The sequence below is a fragment of the Cebus imitator genome, unplaced genomic scaffold, assembly GCF_001604975.1.
Source record: "Cebus imitator isolate Cc_AM_T3 unplaced genomic scaffold, Cebus_imitator-1.0 Scaffold749, whole genome shotgun sequence".
Lineage (NCBI taxonomy): Eukaryota > Metazoa > Chordata > Mammalia > Primates > Cebidae > Cebus > Cebus imitator.
The window spans coordinates 949,382-973,969 of NW_016108064.1; the positions used below are offsets into that span (position 1 = coordinate 949,382).

The following is a 24,588-nucleotide window of genomic DNA, read 5'->3' on the forward strand; positions in this document are numbered from 1 at the left end:
AACCAGGCTTTGGAGTGTGGCCATACATAGTTGTTTCCTTTCTATTGCATACTAGTATTCCACAGTATCGATATACTATGGCTTGTTTAAATATTCACCCCCCTTGAAGGATATCTGGGGTGTTGCCAATTTGGAGCTACTATAAATAAAGCTGTTATAAGCATTTGTGTACAGCTTTTTGTAAGAATGTAAGTTTTCATTTCTATGGGATAAATGTGCAAGAGTACAGTTGTTGGATTGTATGGTATACATGTCTAATTTTTTAAGAAATAGCCAAACTGTTTCCCACAGTGGCTATGAGTCATTTCACACAATGTATGAGTGATTCAGTTTCTCCAAATCCTTGCCCGCATTTAGCATTGTCACTAGCTTTTATTTTAGCCATCCTGAGTGGTGTATGGTGATTTCTTGTGTGGTTTAAATTTACATTTCTCTGATGGCTAAACGTGTTAAAAAATCTTTTCATATTCTTCTTTGCCATCCACATATCCACTACAATAAAATATCTATTCATGTTTTTTTTTTTTTTTTTCGAGACAGAGTCTCGCTCTGTCACTCAGGCTGGACCTTGGTGGTATGATCTCGGCTCACTGCAACCTCTGCCTCTAGGGTTCAAGCAATTCTCCTCCCTTAGCCTCCTGAGTAGCTGGGACTACAGGCACCCATCACCACACCCAGCTATTTTTTTTTTTTTCCATAGAGATGGAGTTTCGCCATATTAACCAGGTTGGTTTCGAACGCCTGACCTCAAGTGATCTGCCTGCTTCAGCCTACCAAAGTTCTAGGATGACAGCATGAACCACCGCGCCTGACCTTTCTTCATGTTTTTTGCCCATTTTCTAATGAAACTGATTAAATTTTTTTACTATGGGGTTTTAAGGGTTTCTTTTATGTATTCTGGATACTAATCCTTTCTTGGATATGTAGTTTGCAAATATTTTTTCCCCATCTGTAGTTTGTCTTTTCATTCTCATAACAGTTCTTTTGCAAAGGAAGTTTTTAATTTGGATGAGGTCCAATTTATCATATTTTCCTCTTTTGGACTGTGCTTTTGGTAGAAAACCTAAGAACTCTTTGTGAAGCCCTAGATCCCAAAATATTTCTATTTTGTCCCAAAACTTTCAAAGCTCTATGTTTTATATTTAAGTTCTTGATCTATTTTCGGTTAATTTGGGATAAGGGTGGTTAGTTTTAGGTCAAAGTTCATCTTTTTGGCCTATGGATGCCCAATTACTACCGTATCATTTGTTGAAAAGATAATCTTTCTTACATTGAATTGCTTTTAAACCTCTGTCAAAAATCAGTTGAACATATTTGTGTGGGTCTCTTTCTTGGTTACCTATTCTGTTCTATTAGTCTACATGTCTATCCCTCTGCCAATACAATGTCTTGATTATTTCAGTTATGTAGTAGGCCTTAATACTGAGTAGAATTTTTCCTCTACTTTGTCATTGTTTTAATTATGATAGGGTCTATGCATTTCCATATAAATTATAGAATAAGCTTATCTATGGTCATAAAAAAACATGCTATAGAAATTGCAGAAAATTGCATTAAACCTATAGGTTAATTTGGTGAGAACTGACATGTGTACTGTGTTGAGTCTTCAAATCCATAAATACAGTACATTTTTCCAAGTATTTAGTTCTTTTGATTTATTTTAGTAGTATTTTATAATTTTAAGCATATAGATCCTGTATAAGTATATACGTACATATTTCATTTCTTTGGAATGATTATAAATGTTTTGAATTTTGATTTCCAAATGTTCATTGTTAGTATATAGAAATGTGATTGATATTTATGTCTTGATCTTATAACTTGTGGCCTCACTGAACTCATTTATTTGTTAGAGTGGTTTTTTTGGTTGAAGTCTTGGGATTTTCTATGTATATAATTATGTCACCTGCAGATAAAACGAGTTTCATTTCTTTATGAGTTGTATGCCTTTTATTTCATGTTCCTTATTGTACTGGCTAGAACTTCCACTTCTACTTGCATAGCATTGGCGAGAATAGACATCCTTGCCTTGTTCCCAATCTTAGGAGAAAAGCATTCTGTCTATGACTATTAATTATGATATTAGCTGTAGGTGTCTTTGTAGATGTTCTTTACCAAGATGAGGTAATTCTCTTCTATTTGTAACTTGATGAGCATTTTTATTGTGGAGTAGGTGTTGAATTTTGTCACAAATTTTTTCTATATCAATTGATATAATCACATGATTATTTTTCCTTACCCTGTTTATATGGCAAATTACATTGATTGATTTTGGAATGTTAAACCAGCCTCGCATATCCTGAATAAACCCTATTTGGTCAAGGTGTATAATTCTTTTTACACATTGTTAGACTTCATTTGCTGATATTTGAAGGATTCTTACATGTAACTTCATGAGACATACTGGTCTGCAGTTTTCTTTTCTTCATACTATTGTTGTCTGGTTTTGGTATCAAGGTAGTACAGCCCATATAAAATCAGTAAAGAAGTGTTCCCTCCTCTTCTATTTTCTGTAAAATTGCAATTAATTCTTTAAATGTCAGAATTACTCGGTGAAACTATTAGAGGGTGTGGAGATTTTTTTCAGATTTTTAAATCACAAATTCACTTTCTTTAATAGTTCTTAAACTATGCAAATTGTGTATTTCGCCTTGATTAAGTTTTGGTAGTTTGTGATTGTAAAGAAATTGATCCCTTGCAGTTGTCAAATCTGTAAGTATAAAATTGCTCATAGTATTCCCTTATTATCCTTTAGATGGCTACAGGAGCCATACTACTATCCTTTGTTTCATTTCCTTTCTGATGTGGGTAATTTGTGTCTTTTTCTTGTTGTCAGTCCTGCTAGAGGTTTATTAATTTTATTGATTTTTTTCAAGGAATCAGCCTTTTGTTTCATTTATTTTCTCTATTGTTTTCCTATTTTCAGTTTCATTGATTTCTGTTCTTTTTTTATTATTATTTCCTTCCTTCTACTTGCTTTGGGATTATTTTCTTCCCTTTCAAATTTCTTGAGTTACGAAATTAGATTATTGATTCAAGACCTTTCCTTGTTTCTAATGTAAGCTTTCAATGCTATAAATTTCCCTTCCAGCATTGCTTTGACTGCTTGGGGGCAAGACACCTTCATTTCCAAGGCCTTGTATTCACTGAACCTCACTTCCCAGATAATCTTTTTTTTTTCCCCAGAACCCTACCTCCAGAGTTTTAAATACCTTCTATACTTTCCCCTATTAAACTAGACTATCTCTAAAGAGCCTCATTAAACTCATTCTCATTAAGGCGTGAGCAGGGTCATTCATTTCTTAACAGGGTAACCAACTTCCCTTGGAAGGAAGCGAGCTCCATCACTGCACTCAAAAATCATGTCTGTTAAATATCAGATCATCTTAGCTGATTTGATCTATGCAGATCACAGATAATCCAGAGCATGACCACCAAATCTTTAACCATATTTAAAATAAAGACACTAAAAATAGACATCAAACAGAATTAGAAGTTTCAGGGACAAACCAGAGGAAGCACTTGTAAAAACTTGCATGAGTACATACAATACATTGGTCCTCAATGTGTTGTCCACGGACCAGCATTACTGGCATCACTTGGGAATGTCTCAGAAATGCAGATTCTTGGGCCTTCCTTCAGACCTCACCTGTGTTGAAGTCACCTAGAAGGCACTGGTACAGCACAGACTGCTGGGTAGGACCTGGTGACTTCTAAGTGGCTTCAATGCAGCTAATGTTTGAAAAACACTGCTCTGAAGGGCACAAAACTTGCCAACTAAAGTTCTTATTCAGAATCCAGAAGGTCTAGTAACCTGACAAAATGCTGTGTAAGCCAACTCAGGCTCTCCACACTGCCATTTAGAATTGGATCATTATTTGAAACAGATCTAATGGGATCACATTTAATCAAGGCAATGGCTATCTTATGAGAAGGTCAAGATTAATATTTAATGAAAGGTAGATACACTAATATAGTCACATCATGGCTGTCTGTGGCAAAAATAAATGTTCTAAGGTATTTTCTAGCCCTATCTGCTCAAGCAAATTGCAAAAAGCTTCTGAAGTATAATCTATCATAAATTAAAATTTTATCCACACCTTAACATGTATACTATGGCAGTATACTTCTATTTTACATTCTTTCTTAAAACTTCAAAAATTTTTCTCTAATCATTTATATGCACCTACACTAAGTTCTTAAAATGTCATGAAACTGCTTATAAAAACACATACCATATCCAGTATCTCTTCCATCCCAGAAATAAAAACGTACTCTAGGAATGCATTTAAAGTGATAATTTCTGCCACTAGTTCAGCTTCGAGTTTAACAAGTATTTGTTAAGTTTACCGGCAAAGTACTAGCTCCCATGAAAATAAACATACAAGGCAAAACAGGATCCCTGTGCCCAGGAGGGGTGAGTTCAGTGTAAGGAGAGGACGTGGCCCAGTTTTAAATAGTTGCTAGAGCATCCTACTCACGCAAGGCTGGTCGGAATTCTCGCTACTGGAAAGGATTTCAAGGTCCCAGGGTTTCTTCTCTTATTGATTCATATTACACAAAAGTTAGCCCATCACTCAGTCATGGGCCATAGAGGGGCTGCACAACACTGCTATGGTATTTCAACGAGGAAATGGAAGCCTATGCAGATGCCAGAAGGAGAATCCAGGCTCACCTTCCCTTATTTGAACTATTGTTCTCAGATGGGATCTGGATGAGGGTGCTCACACCTGCACTCACTAAAATGTGACCAAATAGCTGGTTATCTGAGCTCAACCAGCCCTCAGGTTATCTTCTTTTAATTAGCACGTTTGCCACAGGTGCAGCATCTTACTGGAAGAGTTTATTAGCAGGAAGGAGTGAGAGAGAAGCCAAGGACCTTCCTTCCACAGTGGGACTTTTTTTCTGCTCATTAAGAAATCTGTCAGCAGAAAACCAGCAGAACTGAAAGCAGCTGATGTTCACACCAGTCAATTTTGCTACTTGTTAGCAGCTTTGACAAGAGGGGGAAAATAGAAAGGGAAAAAACGTCCTGCGAGGAGGAAATTCAGTCAGATTTTGTTCTTGCTGCTGGATTTCTACAATCCTTGCTCTCCTTAGCATGCATTGTCATGGAAAATTCCAAGTTCTTTGTAGAAGAGTTCACTCTATTACCTGATGCTCTACTCCTAATTTCTCCCTTCCTCCTTCTTTTATTTTTCATTTTTATTTATTTTTTATAAATGAGGTCTCACTGTGTTGCCAAGCTGCAGTGTAGTGGCTATTCACAGGTGCAATCCCACTATTTAGTATAGGAGTTTTGACCTGCTCCATTTTCAACCTGGGCAGGTTCACCCCTACTTAGGCAACCTGGTGGTTCCCTGCTCCCAGGAAGTCACCATATTGATGCTGAAATTTGTGCAGAAACCCCGTTAGCATAGCACAATACAGCCCAGGACTCCTGGGCTCAAGTGGTCTTCTAGCCTCAGCCTTCTGAGTAGCTGGAACTACAGGCACGCACCACGGCACCAGGCTCTCCTTGTTTTAATTAAGTAGTTTATGAAAAGTGGACCACAAAACCTACAGCAATTGGGAGTCCAATGGACAAAAGAAAGTATATACAGACCCTTTGTCATTGCTCTCAGTCTCACACAAACTATGTTTTGGGAAAAGAAGTTTGAGATCAAAAGGAAAACTTAGGGTTGGAATAAAATAAAGCAAAGTCCCAAGACAGAGTTCAAACTCAGACCTTTCTGCCACTTTTGTTTCCAACATGAACAAGCAGGGAATGACTATATCAATAACTACAAGGATCTTAAGATTTTATGAAAGGAATCTAAAGGCAAGATAACCGGGCCCCTATAAATGTTTGAATACATTCTAGAACATCCCAGAATGGTCTAATTCTTTATTAAGCACTACTTGAGTGTGGTCAGATGACTATAATACAAAGCACAAATCCAAATATGGTTTCTTTTTATGCTATCAATAGTATCTTTGGGGCCATAAAATATACATATTCATAGAACAAACTGTGGAATCCATTTCCTAGGTTAGATAATGCCTTTTGAGTCTGTAGCCTTTAGGTAATGCTTTCTGTCTTCAGAGTACTGATTCACCATTACGTTAATACTAAGAATAATAGACCTTGCAGATGTAACCATAATCTTGGCAGATGCTTCCTTCTAGGTTAATGTTGCTACGTAAGCACCACATCTTTTTCAGCATACACAACACATGCAAATCGGTCACCAATACATACTGGGAATAAGAGGATTTTTCTCTCTGCAGAGCATTAATAAATTCAGTCTTCAGCTACACTTCTCAACTTTTAATATGTTTCAAAAAAATTAATAAATCCCCCTCTTCTTTTCCTTCTATCCTCCTTCCCTTTCTCCTTGTCTCTCTCTAATATACAGAGAAGGGTAAAGTGAGACTTTCCTTCCTCACTCCACTATAATGATTATAAACTTTCTCTTTCTGATTAAAATGAGGATATGAAAATGCAAGATGTTCCTGATGCAAAAATATTTTCAAAGTGAACCAAATGGGGTCAAGAGACTCCCTGAGAAATAACATTTCCTACATTTACAGTCTATTTGCCTTACTCTTATAAAACAGAATTGCTTATTCAGATTCCCCCAAGTTTTGCAGTTTCACACAGGTTTTAAAATCTGCTAATATTCTTGAGAGAACTAAGGTGGTCGTCTTCCCAGGTGATAATATACCATGCCCCATAACATTTGAAAATGAATACTGTACACAGTGACCAAAATAGATGGCGGGACAGCAGTTTAAAGTCACCCCATGCTGCTGCTCCTAGTATCACTCTGCCAATGTAGTTGATAGTTTAATCAACTGGACTTTTCCCTAGTACCTTCTAGTAACCTTCAATAAAAAGCAATCCTCACCCAGGACAGTAAAGAGAGCTGGAAAAAAAAAAAAAACAATGAAAATTCACTGTAATCAGAAAGTGCAAAGTGCTTCTGGCATGACTACGTTACTAAACCTGATGCTTCCAAAGTTAACCTTCTGGGGCGCTAACAACATCAAAGTGCCATAAAAGTGACAGAGAAAAACTCCAAGAGCAAATAACTAATTAGCTCCATGGGGATATGCCAGACAGGAAGAAAAGGTTTCAAAGGGTATGGTGTAAATCCTTAGGTAGGGAAAACTGTAAGCATGAATGGCTTCTTCAGTCTAAATCCAATCTTCTAGAGCAGACATTTGGGATTGCCTGCAAAGTTACAGGGCACTGATGGACAACTTTGTGTGTGAGAAGTTCCTGCAATCCAAGACGATCATCTATTTGAGAGCTACCCACATGCAGAAGATGTGTGAAAACTCACCAACTGAGAAAAGAAGTTGACTTGTAGACCCTCTTTCCCCTGGAGGAGACTGGGAGACTATTTATTCTGTGGGTCCGGGTCCAACATTTCTCTAGGAATTCTCTTTTCTACCTTTATTAAGCCAAAGTTCTCTGTAATATTTGTTCGTTTAGCTATGATCAATTTTTCTCCCTGTTACTGTTTTGTTCTCTAGCTTCCCTCTCCCTTTGCTCATGTTTAGATAGAACATGTTTGCTATCATTCGTGGTAAACTGACTACTTGTCACACATGCCAACCCTCAGTCTTGAGATGAAACTAGAGACATTCAGAAATGTCCTTTGGCAAACTGGTCTACCTGCCTCTGTATCTGCTGAAATTTATAACCCCTCTTGGTGAGAAAAAGAAATAGAATGTCTTGGTGAGACAAACAGCAGGAACCCTGATACACAAATGGAAGGAATAAACCTCTAAGGTCAGTGACAAAGGGGGTAAAATAAAACCTGTGATGATTTCTCATTATTGGTGTCATTCCTGAGACCAAAATTCCCTCTGTGGACACTGGTAGCTCCAATGACAGCAGGAAAATAAATCCATGTCCTTATATTGTTCCCCACACAATTAGATATTATAATGTCCAAACCCTATTTCCTAGAGCCTTCTTCTCACCAAGGAGATCTCTAGATTTGAGGCTTCTAAGCTCAGAGGGCCCCACTCCGATCTTCCCCTCCCCAGCCCTCATGCATGTTATCTACAGAGAGATATTCTAGCCAATTTTACAAGCTGTAGAGATCAAGACATATCATTTAAAAGTAGTTTCTTTATCCACATGTCTGTTAAACACACAACTAAAGGAACAAACATCGCAAACTGTTTCTCAACCTTTTTTACATTGTCACTTCCCCAAGGAATCTTTTAAGATTTTTTTTCTAATTACACCCCCAGTAAAATTTTAATACCATAAATATCCTATATATCTATTTATCTGATGTATGTTTATCTATGCTTTATACACTAAAAGAGTAAGTTTTCTTCACACACCAAGAACCAATTTTCACCCCCTTATGGAAGATATTCTATAATCTCTGTTGCAAATGCATGCTCTTGAAGCATGCAACAATTAAGGTCATTTTACTAGAAGTGTTAAACTATTGCTTTTCTAATGTTCAGTGAAGTATAAACCATCAGAAACACCAGTATTTTTATACATCAGTCATCTGTATTAAAATGGTCCAAGACCGGGCCTGGTAGCTCACGTCTGTAATCCCAACACTTTGGGAGGCCTCGGTGAGTGGATCACTTGAGTCCAGGAGTTCAAGACCATCCTGGGCAACATGGAAAAACCCAATTTCTACTAAAAACACAAAAAATTAGCCACGTGTGATGTCGTACACCTGTAATCCCAGCTACTCGGGAGGCTGAGGTGGGAGGTTCCTCCCACCTGAGCCCAAGGATGTCGAGGCTGCAGTGAGCCAAAATTGTCACTGCACTCCAACCTGGGCAATCTGAGTGAGACTCTGTCTCAAAAAACAAAATATAATAAAAAACGAAAGCAGTCCAGAGCAGCAAAGTTTTTATCTCCCGAGATTCTAAAACTTACTCTCTACGGCCTTTTCCTCGTCTTCCATAGGAAATTCTACAGAATTAGCAATTATTACTCTCAAGTTAGTGCTGACCCTGCCTATTCTTTTTTTAATTTTAACGCATTTTACTTATATACTAAGACACAAACACAGTTAACCCATTTCCCACTCCAGAAACTGAACAAATGGACTCACTTCTTGCCGTTTGAAGTTCTGGACATATTCTTCAAACTGTTCATCTTTTGTCTCGTCAGCTTTCCCCAGCTTCTGGAGGACCTAATTTGCAAATAAAACAAAATGGTTTAATTTAATAATGTTTTCAAAGGAAGGATGTGAATTTTCTGTTAATGGAGCAACGCTGCGGTTTTACTCTGAGGAGCACAGCAAAAACTATCAGCACTCCTAGGTTTTCTGTTCTGGAAGCATCTTGGGTTGGCAGCTCTGGAGCTGAACAAAAAAAAAACCCCTGAATCCCAGTCCTGCCCCTCACAGGCTGTGTGGCTTTGAGCAAGTGTTGTGCTACACTGCACTGATTTCTTTACATAACTGTTTCCTTTAGCAGGCTGTGCATGACTTAGAGACAGAAGCTATGCCTTACTTGTCTTTTTGTCCAGAGCATCTGGCACAATGCTGAATGCATAATTGGTACTCAACTGCTTGTGAACGGTACACCAAAGCTGTGTGACTAAAGTATTCATCTACTTCACCAGTCCCCAACCTTTTTGGCACCAGGGACCAGTTTCATGGAAGACAATTTTTCCACTGACCAGAGGGTGGAGGGGGAAATGGTTTCAGGATGATTCAAGCACACTACATTTATTGTGCACTTTATTTCTATTATTATTACACTGTAATATATAATGAAATAATTATAAAACTCACCATAATGTAGAATCAGTGGGATCCCTGAGCTTGGTTTCTTGCAATTAGGTGTTCCTATCTGGGGGTGATCAGAGACAGTGACCAATCGTCAGGCATTAGATTCTCATAAGGAGCATACAACCTAGATCCCTCACATGCACAGTTCACAGTAGGGTTTGCACTCCTATGAGAACCTAATGCCGCTGCTGATCTGAGGTGGTGGAGCTCAGGCAGTAATGCTCCCTCCCCTACTGCTCACCTCCTGCTGTGTGGCCTGGTTCCTCACTGGGAACATGAACTGGTAACAGTCTGAGGCCCAGGGGTTGGGGACCCCTGATCTACTTCACAGGGACAGTATTAGAAGCCAGGATAATGGTAAGTTCTCTCTCACCATCTTCTGATACTCCCTTCAACTCAATTAACACTCAAAGAAGTCATGGGATACACAAGGCCCCATGCTAAACACTGGTCATCCAGAAATACTAAAAAACAAGGCCCTAACACTTAATCCTAAAAAAAAAATGTATACTCTCGTGGAATAGACAAGACAGATCCACAAATAACAAATAAAAGATAAGTTAAAGACACAGCATAAAGTCTCTTTGGGACAGAGGACATAAGTAATAAATTGTACTTGCTGCCTTTGAAAAGTAGGATGGAAAGAAGATAACTAATATTATACTTTAGAAATACATGAAGAACTCATTTTCCTAACAAACGATAAACATGTCTTTTTTACTAGATATTTTCATAGCTCACATATTTTCCCCAAGATTCATTTATAATGTTATATTAATAAATAAACCTAAGTATCAAAGTATTTACCCAATAACTCAGGGTCCATGCAAGACATAAATTTTCTTTGAAGCAAAAGTAATTATTCTCAATGAAAAATGATTTTTTATTCTATTCTAAAAATAGTTGTTCATAAAATGTGCTAGTATTTTTTCCTTTTCTCTGTCACTAACAAAGAAATATTTCTAAAATAAAATTGTATTCAGATCCACACATTACCAATTATTCCATATCATCCAATTTCATTTCATAGACCAATACTACATGTAATATGAAATATGTTATTTTTCATTGTAAATGTATTATTTTTCAAAAGCTATAGGAATCTAGTATCATAAATATTAAAAGGACATATAATTACTATATATATAATACTCTCCTGTCACTTATGAGTTTCTTTTATATATATATATATATATATCTGTAATGAAATTACATATACACATGAAATTATGTATATATGTAAAAAGACTATATGTTAAAAAGTTAATAGTGGTTATTTCTGGATGATAAGATTAAAGGTGATCATTATTTTCTTCTTTACAACTTTCTGTATTTTCCATAGTTTCTCAATAAAGTAACAAGAAAATTCATTAAGATAAATACTTAAGAGTTTATCATACTATAGAGTTTTTATAAGAAATGCATATATTAGATTTTAGTACAAGTAAGTGGATGTGTTAGTGGCTGGTTAAAAACTGCCATCATAAAGATATTGATAAGCAAATTAATATAAACTGAAAATAAGTCTTCCAGAAGCAACCATGAGGGACCTATATCTGATTGAGTGGCTCACATGTAAGATAAACATATGAATAGCGCCTACTTCACAGTGTTGTATGGAACCACCAAGTATACATATGGAAATACTAAGCTATGATGACCAGCATATAGTTAGTGCTCAACAAAGAATATCTATTATTATTATAGATATTTTCATCTCTTCCCTAGCCCCCTACCGTCCAACAGGCCCCAGTGTGTGATCTAACCCCACTAAACTTCACCAGTGTATAAGCTTATACTGACAAAAAGCCAGGGATGATGTTGAAAATGTTACATGACCAAAATCAGGATTCACAAAATACCTTATTTAACAAGATAAAATTCAACAAGGATAAAATTTAGGACAAAAATGTAACCGTACAAGCACCAGATTTATTATTCAACTTTCAACCAAAATGCAACAAGACAGATGTTAGGGATGGGTGGTTTCCACCCTTAAGTAGAAGTAAGGGATGACTTTAACAGATAGTCAATATGAGCCAGCAAGGTGATGCTGCTGCCAAAGTATCTAATGTAATCTCAGGCTGCACTAACAAAGCCTAAGAGTTACCAGGTAAGCGGCCCTAGATATTCTCAGAGGTAAACAAGTTGGTAAACACATAAATACACAGACAGTCTGGAACCAACTAAAGGAGCTCTCAAAAAGGCAAAGAGAGTTGACACTATATAATAAGAACAACACTTGATATGATTTGGTATAGTAACAGGGAGAAGAGAAGACCCAGGGGAAAGAGCACAGCCATCCTCAAACACTGGAAGAACCCTCACAATAAAGAAGGATCAAACTTGCTCTGCCAGGAAACTCATATCAGTAGGTAAAAGGTACATTGAAAATCTGTTTTCACAAAAAGTTTTCATTGTAGCTTTCTGGAAATTAAATAGTTCATTGCTAGAGTTAATAAGCTCATCATTCTAGAAGTTATATGAGCTTAACCAATAGTTAGGGTCCCAGAGAAGAGACTTACTCATCAACCAGGTAAATGGACTAAGTCACATTTCAAATACATTCTAACTCTGATAATCCACAATAAATGTATTATGTTAGACATTTTCCCTAATGAAGAATGCAAATCACAATGAACAGTAGCAAAGAAGAAATGTTCTTCATATTTACTAAAGATGATATGTCAAACACTGGGCTAAGGGGCAACAGGAATAATAGGCTGCATTCTAAAGGCTGTGATCATTCAACAGTATTTAAGTCCAGGGTGGGAGGTGTGGAACTGGAGTGGACAAGGGTGGCGTGATAGGCAGAGGGCAGATTACAGAAAGGCTTAGGCAGCAAGAAATTTGATTTTCTTGTACAGACCATGGAGAGCCAATGAAGTGTTTCTCTGGAGGGAGCCACAGGGAGAGGTCTACTCCTTGGTGACAATGTTAGGGACAGATTAGAAGAAAGCAAGATAGGAATAATGAGACCAGTTAAGAGGTTTTTTTTTTTTTAATAGTCCGAGCAATAAATGACAGAACTGGAGCTAGAGAACAGATAAATCTTTAAGAAATATAATACACAGTACATAATGGCTTATGAGATGAAAAGGATGAAGAACAGAACAGAGTGAAGGATGACTTCAGATTTCTGTGGGAGAGACTGAGTAGGCATTGATTCCTTCAAACAAATTAGACATCATTTTGGACATACAGGGTTTGAGACAGCTCTGTGGCATCCAGGTAGAGATATAGTAAACAGCATGATATGGCCAAGGTTATGAGAGATGCTCTGAGCTACAGTTACACTTTGGAAATCACCATAGTAGGCTGGTAGTAAAGCTACTAGAGTGCATGAGAAGGCCCAGAGAAAATATGATATATGGAAAGAAGTGGACCAAAGACAGTCCAGAAAAATCATTATTTGAAAAATGGGCAGAGGAGGAAAATCCTTGACAGGAGACTGGGGACCCTGAGGTATGGTCAAACCAGGAGCAAATTCATAGAAACCAAAGGAGACCGTTTCAATTGCTACAGAGAACTCAAGCAAGTCAAAAACCAAAAGCCCTGAAAGTGTCCACTGGATTTAGCAACCAGAAGGTCCCTGGGGACCTTGCCAAGGGCTATTAGTGGAATGGCAGTCAGAAAGCAGATCACAGTAGATTGAGCAAACAGGAGGAGAGGAATCAGAAGAGCAAACAGGTTCTTTTTCCAGAACTTGGGGGCATGAAGATTCAAAGGAGCAATACCTGACCCTGTTTCTAGGCCAGAAAGAACTGACCACAGAAAGGAGGCAAGAGCTATGAAGGTGTCACACGGTAAGAAAAGTTTCTTTTCACCAGATTCTTTTCATCTCAGATTCACCAGAAAGGATCCACCTTGCTCAGGGAGAGGTACCACTGTTCCTCAGAAACAGGAAGGGTTTCTGAGAAGGCAGGGAAGATTGCCAAATCCTCCCTGGCCAAATTGGAAGGAATGCATGCACGGCAGATCCATCTCTCCCGTGGGGTAAAAGATCAGATCATCTGCTGAGCAGCAGTGGGGCAAGGTCATGGGAAAGGTCCCGAGGAGAGGGGAGTGATTCAGATGTGGAACTGGAAAAAACGAGAACCAGAAATGCATGGCATGACTTTTAAATGAAACTGAAGGCCCCACTGAGACAAAGGTCATGATGTGCAGTTGCCTGCATGTAAACAGTTGTGTGATGTTTCTCCAGCAACCTCAATGGAGGTGGTAAGATTGATCTGTTATATAGAAAAGATCTTAAGGCACCAAAGACAGTGAAACCCAGAGCTGAGATAAGTAAAAACATCTTTTGCCTTGCTCTATGTCATGAGTATTTGACAGTGTGTTGATAATTTAAATGACCTCTCTCATTAACCACTCCTTTGGCAGTGTTGAAAACACCAATTAAACCTGAATGGTGTGGCACTGTTGATATTACAGGAGGATTACTATGTATTTATGTATTTGATATGCAGATTTTGACATCAACATGACACATCTTCCACCTACAGACAAAAAGAAGAAAGTTATGTGCCTTGTGCATTTTAGTTTAAGGCTTGAATCTTTTACTTCAAAGATAATTTCATCTACATTGACACTTTAGTATTTTGAAATAGTGAGATTTGTGTTGTTACTTTCAGTGCTACAGCTTTTCAAATGCAAAATTATATATTACGTTGAATAAGCTTTTCAAATTTCACTTCCTTTCAGTGAGATTCTGACATTCTATTAGGGCTGTGTGCTCCTTTTCTGACCCTCACCCCAAGCTCAGAAGTTCTGATCTAGTCCTAAGAGGCATGAGATGATATAGGCAAGTAAAAAATTAAATAGGAAGGAAAAGCATGAATATGGTAACTTGGAATATTTCATCTTAAATCCTCTTTCAATCTCTTCTAAGGCAGTTAGTTGCTCAGCTTGGGTGGCAAGGGCTGCCCCAATGATACAGGTCTCACATTCTCTTCTAGGGCAACTGTCTATGTATAAAGCGCCCAAGTAAAGTCCCTAAAAATTGAGAACTCTTTGATTTGGGCAGTTTCTCCAAACTACAAAGCCAAAATTCTGATCAAGTTTCAAGTCTTCACAGTCCAATACAAACTAAATCCTACTATAGTAAGAGAATAATTGCCTTCTCTTAACATTCTAAATTGGGAGTAGAATATTGTGTTGGCAGCTTTCAAAAAAGTGTTTGGCATTTTAAGTCAAAGACAAAGTTCACAATATTCCATTCCACACAGTAATAACTTCTGTTAATCAGGGGAAAAGATCAAAGAAAAGTCAAGCTATGAGAAGGTGTGACCCCAAGCAAAACAATAAATAAACAAACAAACAAACAAACAAACTAGTCCTACAATCAGAAATGAGGCAGTTGATGAGAGGAAAGGCTGCAGATCACAAAGCAGTTCAAGATGAAGGCCAGGCATGGCTTGTTACTGAGACAAGAATGGTGGCAGGGTTGGCCACCAGGATGCCTTAGTGAGATTCATCCATCGGATGAGGGCTCCAATTAGACAAATTTCCAACTCTGGGTGACTCGGGCTTCCTTGAGCCAGACTCTAAAAGTCAAGAAGAAAATCATACAATTTAGTCTTCTTTAACAAGGTGACACTTCTCCCTTCATACTTTCTGTTCTTACAAAAAAAAAAAGAAGAGCACATAAAATAATGTATACATTATCCATGTAGTTAATCCAGGAGTAAACTAAATCAGATGGCTATGGCCTCTTCTGGACATGACATGGAGAAGTGATGTTCCACTTGTGCCCATGTCCAGATGATTCATTCATTCATCAGTCTGTGTACCCACCTACCCATCTGCTCATTCCAAGAGTTCTTATCCTGTGCTCACTCTAACACTACAAAGTCCCATAACTTATGACTGGAGAGAGGACATCAGGGAAGGTAAGGGCAGGGTAGCTGCTTGTCCTAAAGCTTCCTGCTGGGCACGTCCTACACTGTTTCCCAAACTTCATGGTCCTAGTCCTTTGACCTCTTTCTGGGTGTGTTTCAGGACTTAAGGAAGTAAATTTAATTTGCCCTAATATGAGAGGACTAAGACGAAACACTAGAAATGCATCTTTTGGTCCTTTGAGGTCTTCACATTGTCCTCCAGCTTTTCCTCTGGGGCATTTATTTCTGTAGCATTATGACATCTAATTACCTTGGCAGATTTATACAGTGCATTAGCCATCGCATTGTCAAAGCCTCTGACGCTGGCATGAGCCTTCCTGCCAATTCCGGAAAACACTTTTGGGAAAGTAAACAAGAATAGATAAAAGAATATTCATAGCCTCTGACCCATTTGAATGGCTTTCACACTTTTAAAGGTTGACAATGACATACAGTAGACAGAAATCACATGTTTCATACACGAGTAGGTTTATGCTAAGTGGGACAGAGGCAACTGGGAATTAGAAAATTATGGATAAAAGAAAATTCAGGTCCCTAAACAGGAACAGAGGTAAGTGAGAAGGGCTTTAAAGGGCAGCGCAGTAAGTACCCACCAAGGCTGCTTTCCAATCACACATCTACCTGAAAAGGTATCATGTTCCAGAATGCTGCTCTTCTCTCCTTCCTAATCCTTTCAATTTCAGGACATTTAGTCCTCTGGCTTCAAGAAAAAAAAATCCTGGTGGGGAAACACAGCTTGAGGAATATTGACTTGGCAAAGATTTGAGTCCTAGATCCAAGGTGGTCCTCTTCTCCAGGAGTTGGCGCCTGCTGTCTCTCCCTCCAGACTGAGTCATCTTGTCCCATAATTACTTTTTCATGAGCCTGATATCCTCAGTATCCAACCCAGAGTATAATAATTATACTGAAATCCAGTGGGAATCTGCTAAAGCCTGTGAGTCATCCCATGAGACTCAGATAAAGACCAGAATTTCCTTCTCCAGTGGCCCCACTCACAAACAGAGCACTGTCTCATGTCATTATTGCACAGAATAATGCAATAAGCCTCCAACCTCTTTAGATCATTTCAATTAATCCTTATGTTCCTTAGCTAGACAAAGGGATCTTCCAGTTACTATCAGCCAGATATTTGAGAGAAAACTCACATCTGCCACACTTGCAGCAACCTATCCTGCATCAGAGCTGCTGTAAACACACATGGCTACAGCAGCCAGAGAGGGTTCTACATTCTGGAAATTCACCACAGAACAGGTCTGTTGCTGATTGCTTTACACAGATTCCTCAGGCAGTCTTCATGACGTCAGTTACCCAGTGAACCAATAAAAGATGAGTCTGCAATGTAAAAACTGACCTCCTGTAATCCCAACATTTTGGGAGGCCAAGCCAGGAGGACTGCCTGAGCCCAGGGGTTAGAGACCAGCCTGAGCAACATGGCGAGACCTCATCTCTACAAACATTAAAAAAGAAAAATTAGCCAGGCATGGGGGCATGTGCCTCTGGTCTCAGCTTCTTGGGAGGCTGAGGCAGAAGGATTGCTTGAGCCTAGGAGATCAAGACTATAGTGAGCTATGATAGCATCACTGTACTTCAGCCTGGGTGAGAAATCAAGACCCTGTCTCAAAAAACTAAAAACAAAAAATAAAAAAAACAGTGATCTGCCGTACAAATATTAAAGAAGATGTTGACTCAGGTAGAACAAAAATTCCACAAAACTCTACCCAGGATTTCAACTGGGAGCTGTAAGTTTCCTAAGGCAAGAGAGGGTTACTTGTGATGATGTGTATGACACAGATGAAGAGGAGTACTCCAGAAAAGATGAATAGAACATGCTCTTGCTTTTCTTCTGCATATAAAAAATCCCCTGTTTACTAATTCTATAACTCTCTAATTTATTAGCTATCACCTATGGAAATGTATAATATATCAAGCACAGATCTAAAAGTCCTGTATCTAAAAATGTATTTAATCCTCCCAATAACCTTGTGAGTTAGGTTACTATGATTATATTCATTTTACTGATGAGAACACTGAAAATTTGAGAGGTTAAGTAATTGATCTCCATCATACAGCTGGTATGTAACCAAGCTTATGTAAGGTTAGGATTTGGTTTTCAGGTACCCTTCTGATTTACTATAATCTTTCTGGAATAGTGTTTCCCAAAATGAGTTCCATGGAACATAATCTCAGGAATCTCTATTTTAAAAAATCCAAGGACAAATCTGTTTGGAAAATACCAAAGACTATATATCCTTCTACAGAGTCTCAAAGAATATTGTTAAAGAAAAAAAGGAAGAAATCACAATACCCAGAAAGTACAATGTGAACATGTACAATGGATATTTTTTACTCATTAATTAATGAGGAAACAGATAAGATTCTAACTACTATACTATAATGCCCTAAAAATAGGAACAGAGAAAGAAACACAGCCTGGTGGCCATATTCTTCCACTTTCCCCTTGACAATTAAGTCATTTTCCTCTATTTTATATTCTACTCTGACTAACCATATCATATTGTCAGGAACTCGAATATAATAACTGCTTGATCCATACTTTTGTTAAATGGAAACTATTTAACATCATCTCCATCCCCAAATAGGTTATTGTATTAATTCGAATACCCTAGGAGAGGAAGCAAGTTATACAAAACATATATTCTCCCTACTTTGTCATCACTTAGAGAAACCTAATTAGCCTCTGATGAGCAAAAGGCCAAAGAGGACATCCCCTCCTTATAAGAATATTATGGATCAGGCCACCAAGGGTGTCTCATCGGAGCAGCAGAAAATGGTATGGGAAAAAAACAAAACAAAACAACTTCATCTTATTCCATAGATGTCAAGACAAGATCATTCCAATTGAACAAGCAATTAACTCCCAGAGAACAAACAGTGCATAGCTTGACCTCACCCCAGCTCTCCCTGTCCTCAGCAGTACCTGCCCCCTGATCACACCTGTTCTGAACCTCCATCACCAAAAGCCCTCTTGCCAACACTCATCTTCATGAGCTCCTTGCAGCCCATAAGCTTTGCATCACAAAACATTTTTTCAACAAATGCTGCTAACTTCCCTCTCATTCTGACAGTGAGTTCACATGCCCAAGAGCCTGCAGTAACTAATTAAGAAAGCATAGGGAAGACATTTGGAAGTTTTGTTTCACCTTTGTCAATAATCTTTCTCCTTTCTTTCAAGAGAAGAACTGAAAGGTTGGGGTGGGCAAATTGAGGTATGGCTGGAAAAGACAGTCAATAAGGCAGCATGTTAAGGGCCTGGACTATAATCTTTGATAATGGGCAGGATTGAGCACAGTCTCTTTGCAGAGTTTGGAATCATTGCTTATCTGATCTGTACCCCATGTTAACCAGGAGCATAATTAGAATAAGAATATCTGCCCCCTTTCTACTTTGCAGACATGTTGTAAGTCTATGCATGGCTGCAATTTGATTTTTTCAGCTGCCCTTCTGATTTACGATGGTCTTTCTGGAATAAAGTTTCCCAAAATGTATTCTGTGGGACACAATCTCAGAAATCTCCATTAAGAAAAATCCAGAGACAAATCTGTTTGAAAAATACCAAATACTATATATCCTCCTATAAAGCCTCAAAGAATATTTTTAAAGAAAAAAGGAAAAATTACAATGCCCATAAAAATATAAAATGAGTATGTGTCAATGATTATATTAAATGCATTAATGAATGAGGGAAGTGACGAGATGCTACAATCCATTCCAAGAATAATTCAAAAAGCTCACATGTATAGGAAATAAGGAATACTAAAATGAATTTACATAGAGGTGGAAAATACACATGCTAATAATCACTTGCATACCACCTGACATAATTCATAAGCCTTTCATTATTTTTCCTCTCAATATGCACATTAAGGGTTCCAATAAGTCTTGCAGTAAAGAAGCTGTGTAACATTGTTTAACCCTGTATTTCCCACACATATTTGTACACCTAACATTCACTAATATCTTAGAAGGTTACTATTCCATTGAAGGAACATTTCATTCTCTCTACATGTTTTATGGACTTCTCTTATCTTCCCTAGAAAAGCTGGTGCAGAATTGTGTATGAATCCAAAATCTCAAGTTTGTTGGTTTGTTTGTTTATTGAGACAGAATTTCACTCTGTCACTCAGGCTGGAGGGTAATGATGCGATCTCGGCTCACTGCAACCTCTGCATCCTGGGTTCAAGCAATCTAGTGTCTCAGCCTCCTGAGTAGCTGAGATTACAGGCATGTGCCACCACGCCTGGCTAATTTTTGTATTTTAGTGATGTGGTTTTACCATGTTGTCCAGGCTGGTCTCAAACTCCTGACCTCAAGTGATTCGCCCACCACAGCCTCCCAAAGTGCTGAGATCACAAGCATGAGACATTACAGCCAGCCAAAATCTCTAGTTTATTTTTAATGAAACTCTCCTTGTTCAGACCCGACTTCTTCAGAGAAAATAATCAAATGTTAAAAGGGAGACAGGCTGAGTGTGGTGGCTCATGCCTGTACTCCCAGCACTTTGGGAGGCCCAGGCAGGTAGATTACATGAGCTCAGGAGTTCAAGGCTAGCCTGGCCAATATGGCAAAACCTCGTCTCTACTAAAAATACANAAAAAAAATTAGCAGGGTGTGGTGGCACACATCTGTAGTCCTAGCTACTGAAGAGACTGAGATGGGAGGATCACTTAAGAGGTTGTAGTGAGCTGAGATTGTACCACTGCACTCTAGCCTGATGATGGAGTGAGACCCTGTCTGTAAATAAATAAATAAATGGAAGATAAATTCAGATGAAAGCAAGAAATAATTCTCTATCAGTTAGCTTAGGGATAAGCTCTATGAGCAGATGAACTTTGACTTTGGAGAAGTTTTAAAAGAAAACTAAAGTTTTTAAAGAGAGCTCAAATGGCAGATGTTCCCTGTGGGAAGGAACGCAGGGACATGAAGCAGCATGTCAGAGTGACAAACAGAGTCCCGAGTCTGACCTGGACAAATTGTGCCTTTCCATGGCAGTTTTCTCATCTGTGAATGAAGAATAACGCTAGTGCCTAACTCACAGCGTGGATCTGAGGATTAAAAGATGAAATACATGTCAAACTTTTATCCAATGCCCAATAATAAGTGCTCAAAAATGTTAGCTACTAGAACCAGTTATGCCCTAACACATAATATTAAGCAATCTTTAAGTACCTGAAGATAGGGGATTGTGGATGATTCCTAAGTACACATCTATCCTGAGATTCTGTGATTCTACAGCTACTCCCTAGGGGTAGCTTTCCCTTTCTTTGATGAAGATAAAACAACAGGAACAATCACACTAACACAGTATCTCTTCAATTGAGGCCTGAAGAGTGAGTAACATAAACACTAGCTGGCTGTCTTCTTGGAGGAAAACACAAATGGCCATGGCTTCTCTCTAGACACTGGGTTCTATATCTGGGGTCCATGAATAGATCTCAAGATGTCCAGGAATGGCCTGGAATTGTGACTAATATAATATGGCTATGCCTTTTATCAGGAGGGGAGGGGGGGTCCCCTGGCTTCAATAAGGTGAAGAACGACTGAATTCTAAGAGATGTAATGGGTACAAGTGGAAAGAAATTAAGTGTTAAAATCCAATAAAACTGGGCCTCACTTGATCACTTTTGAGAGCTGGATAATTGCAAAATGTTTAACTTGGTTGCGCCTCAGTTTCTTCATCTTTAGAAATGGGAGAATACCCACCTAAGAAGACTGAGTGAGAACACCAGCAAAAGCTCCTAGCCTGACCTGAAAAGTGTTTAATGAGGCTTAATTCTTTCTTTTATACTTGACTTCCTGTCTTCACTGTAAGTTACAATATGAAAGGGCTGACAGGGAGCTTAGATCTTCCAGTTGATCCAATGGAAGGGATTATTAAAGAAAGCTACGTGTTTTGAAAAGCTTACATTTTCAACCTTCTATGATACAGATAGATCTTTTAGAGCTAAAGGGACACTGCAAAGTCTATAGAATTATCTGTGCTTAGAGCATTATTTGCTGGCAACTCTCTTTCTGCAGCTCAATAAGTGTCTCTCGAGCAATTCTATAATTCCAAGAACCACACATGTGCCAGCAATGTTGCCAATGCAACCAAGAAAGCTTAGAGTTGCAGTCTACATTCCTAGAAATCATTTTTACTGCTGGCTTCTCACATCTGAGCAGACTTTTGCAGCAGCAGGAAATGGAATCCTTCCACGTGACCCCATTCAAACCTGACCAAATGCTACCATCAAATCTGCTAATGCCTGTCTTCCTGAATAGAAAAATCTGGGTCTGGGGACTATGGGTGGATCTGGCTTCATACCAAGAACAGCTTGCTTTCTCCCCGTTAAGATTTATTTTCAAGACTTAAAGCTATTTGAAATCGTGGTTTGTTTGCAGGGGCAAAGGGTTAATTTGGTTTAATTTGTTAGAAAGAATAATGTGATCAGAATTCTCACACCAAAATTTCCACTGAGGTCTTGGCTGGGGCCATTAAGTGACATGAGGAAGGCCACCCATCCTCTTTGAGGAAACTTTCTTCCTGCTTTTATTAAATGATGCCATTTGGTAATTTGTCTCATAAACACATCATAAATGAAGAAAAAGAGATAGGTTATAGGGTACTTACATAACTTTTGAAAGAAAATGTTCTGCATAATCTCAGATTAGGAGATGTTCTGCACAGCCTCAGAGTAAGGAACCACCAAAATTCCACAGGTTCTTAAGTGGTCCCCTAAATGCCATGCAACATGCCACACACACACCAGGGCTCATAATTAGCGAGGATTTCAGAGAGATCCAACAGGATGTCCGTGATCACAAAGGCAATTTCACGACAGTTTCTATCTTTAATGTTTATTGATCCAAAAATAAAAATGACCTGATACAAAACAAATTCTACACATATTGTAGGTTCAAACGGAAGTTAAAAAAAAAAAAAGTAAAAGGAGATGATTGCTGGTAGACTAAAAAACCAAGCCCTACTTCCTCTGGTAATGACTCCTAACTGAAGCCTGGACACAATATTTTCAGTTCAGTTTGTTCATATTTGGTCATTTTCTAAAGATTGCTTGGGAAGGAACTCTGAGTGCCTTTATAACCTTCCTTGAGAACTTGGACAGAGGGTAAGAGAAGGCAGCAGAGAGATGCTGCCCTTCCGGCTGTCTGAGGCCTCCTGTGTCAGAGCACACAGCTTCCAGCTCTGGGTACCAAAAGCTGAAAATACTTCTTAGCAGCAGAATAGGCAATCAACACAAATGAATAAACAGACAAATGAATGAATTTCTGAAGCACTAATTATTTTTGTATACCTTTTTATATTTTGATCTGTGCTTTGATTTTCCATTTTATGCAGATGTTTTAAAGTCTGATCTGCATGAAGTGAATTTCTAAAAAAAAAAAAAAAAAAACTATTCAACAGTATTTCGTAGGAGGCCAATGTTTCAGATTTGAGCTTCTCAAACTGAAATTTCCATGTTCATATGATTAATATGGATATTTTATAATAAAAAAGTTGAATATAAAACCTGCAGGAGTTTTTAAAATAAAATTGGGACTTCAAAGAACTATTGTGTTTACAGTATGTACTTTGGGCAATATTATCACGCTCTCTTGTTTGCTATTTAAGTATACCACAGGGGGATGTTTCAAGACACAGTGTCTGGTGTATAAGAATGACTGCATGATAGATGGGTAGGAAGAATAGAACTGTATTCTGGTGACCCTGGGTGACACAACTACCAGCCTTGCATACAGCTAAGTAAAATATGATACTGGAATTGCATTTCGCTAGCTGTTCACATCATCTCTAAATACTGACAGACACTTCTGTGCTGAATTCTCTCCAGTTGCCCCTCCAGATCCATACTCCACCCTTCTCCACACCGCTGGGTGCTCCAGGAAGCTAATCCCTAAGAACCGCATCCTGCCTAGGCCCTCTGGCTTCCCTCTAGCCTCAACCATCAGCAAGCATTGGCAGGAGATGCAAGGGTGGGCAAAGGTGGGAGGAGGGAGAGGTCTGGGCGCTGGTTCCCCTGACTATCTCCCAGGCAGCCACCACTAGCAGGATTCACCCTGTTGCCTTTCAGACGGCCCCAAAAACTGCGTCTCCTCTCCATACATTTTGATAAAAGCTCCCACCCCTTGCTTTCAGACCCAGGGGAAAATGTCCCCAGAAGCCTCCACTGCCCTTAGATCCCTCGCTGGTTTCCCATAACCCTCCCCACAGGGAATCCAGAAATATAATTTGGGTCGCAAAATTCCTAGCTCAAAATCTTCCACTACTTTTTACCCTTCAACTATGAGAAGTAATGAATTAAAACAATCCAACGCACTTCTAAAAAAGCATCACTGTGCATTACACCGTAAAAATGGTCCAGAAACAAACCAGTACAATTCACCAGACCAAAAACAATTTGCATAGTAAGCAAGCCTGAGTATACTAATCCCACAACAATGGGGTTTGCCAACCACACACTTTTCAGGAACATAAGCCCAGCAGTTGACAAAGGATAATTATCATGAAAAAAGTGTTTAGTAGGATGTTTTCAGACAAGTCTCAGTCAACTTAGGAAGTTTATTTTGCCAAGGTTAAGGACACGCCATGACACAGCCTCAGGACGTCCTGATGACATGCGCCCAAGAGTGGTCGGAGCACAGCTTGGTTCTATACATTTTACGGAAACATGAGACATCAGTCAATACATGTAATAAGTACATTGGTTCCCCTAGAAGGGCAGGACAACTTGAGGTGGAGAAGGGGGCTTCTAGATCATAGGTACATGAGAGACAAACAGTTGCATTCTTTTGAGTTTCTGAATAGACTTTCACTGAACATGAAACTTACAGAAATAGTCCTTTATGCCTTCACTGGCTTAGTGAAACAATAGGGCAGAGGAAGCAATCAGATATATGCAATTGTC

At 38.6% G+C, this 24,588-nt stretch overlaps 1 protein-coding gene across 4 annotated transcripts in view; it reads right to left on the bottom strand.

Annotated features, from left to right (window-relative positions):
- Positions 1-24,588, bottom strand: part of AMPH (amphiphysin) — a 245,485-nt gene that overhangs the window by 141,576 nt on the left and 79,321 nt on the right. For all 4 annotated transcript variants that reach the window (XM_017519465.2, XM_017519464.2, XM_037735196.1 and 1 more), the window contains exon 2: positions 9,084-9,164. In XM_017519465.2, the coding sequence (XP_017374954.1) occupies positions 9,084-9,164 (81 nt within the window). The remainder of the gene's footprint in view (positions 1-9,083; positions 9,165-24,588) is intronic.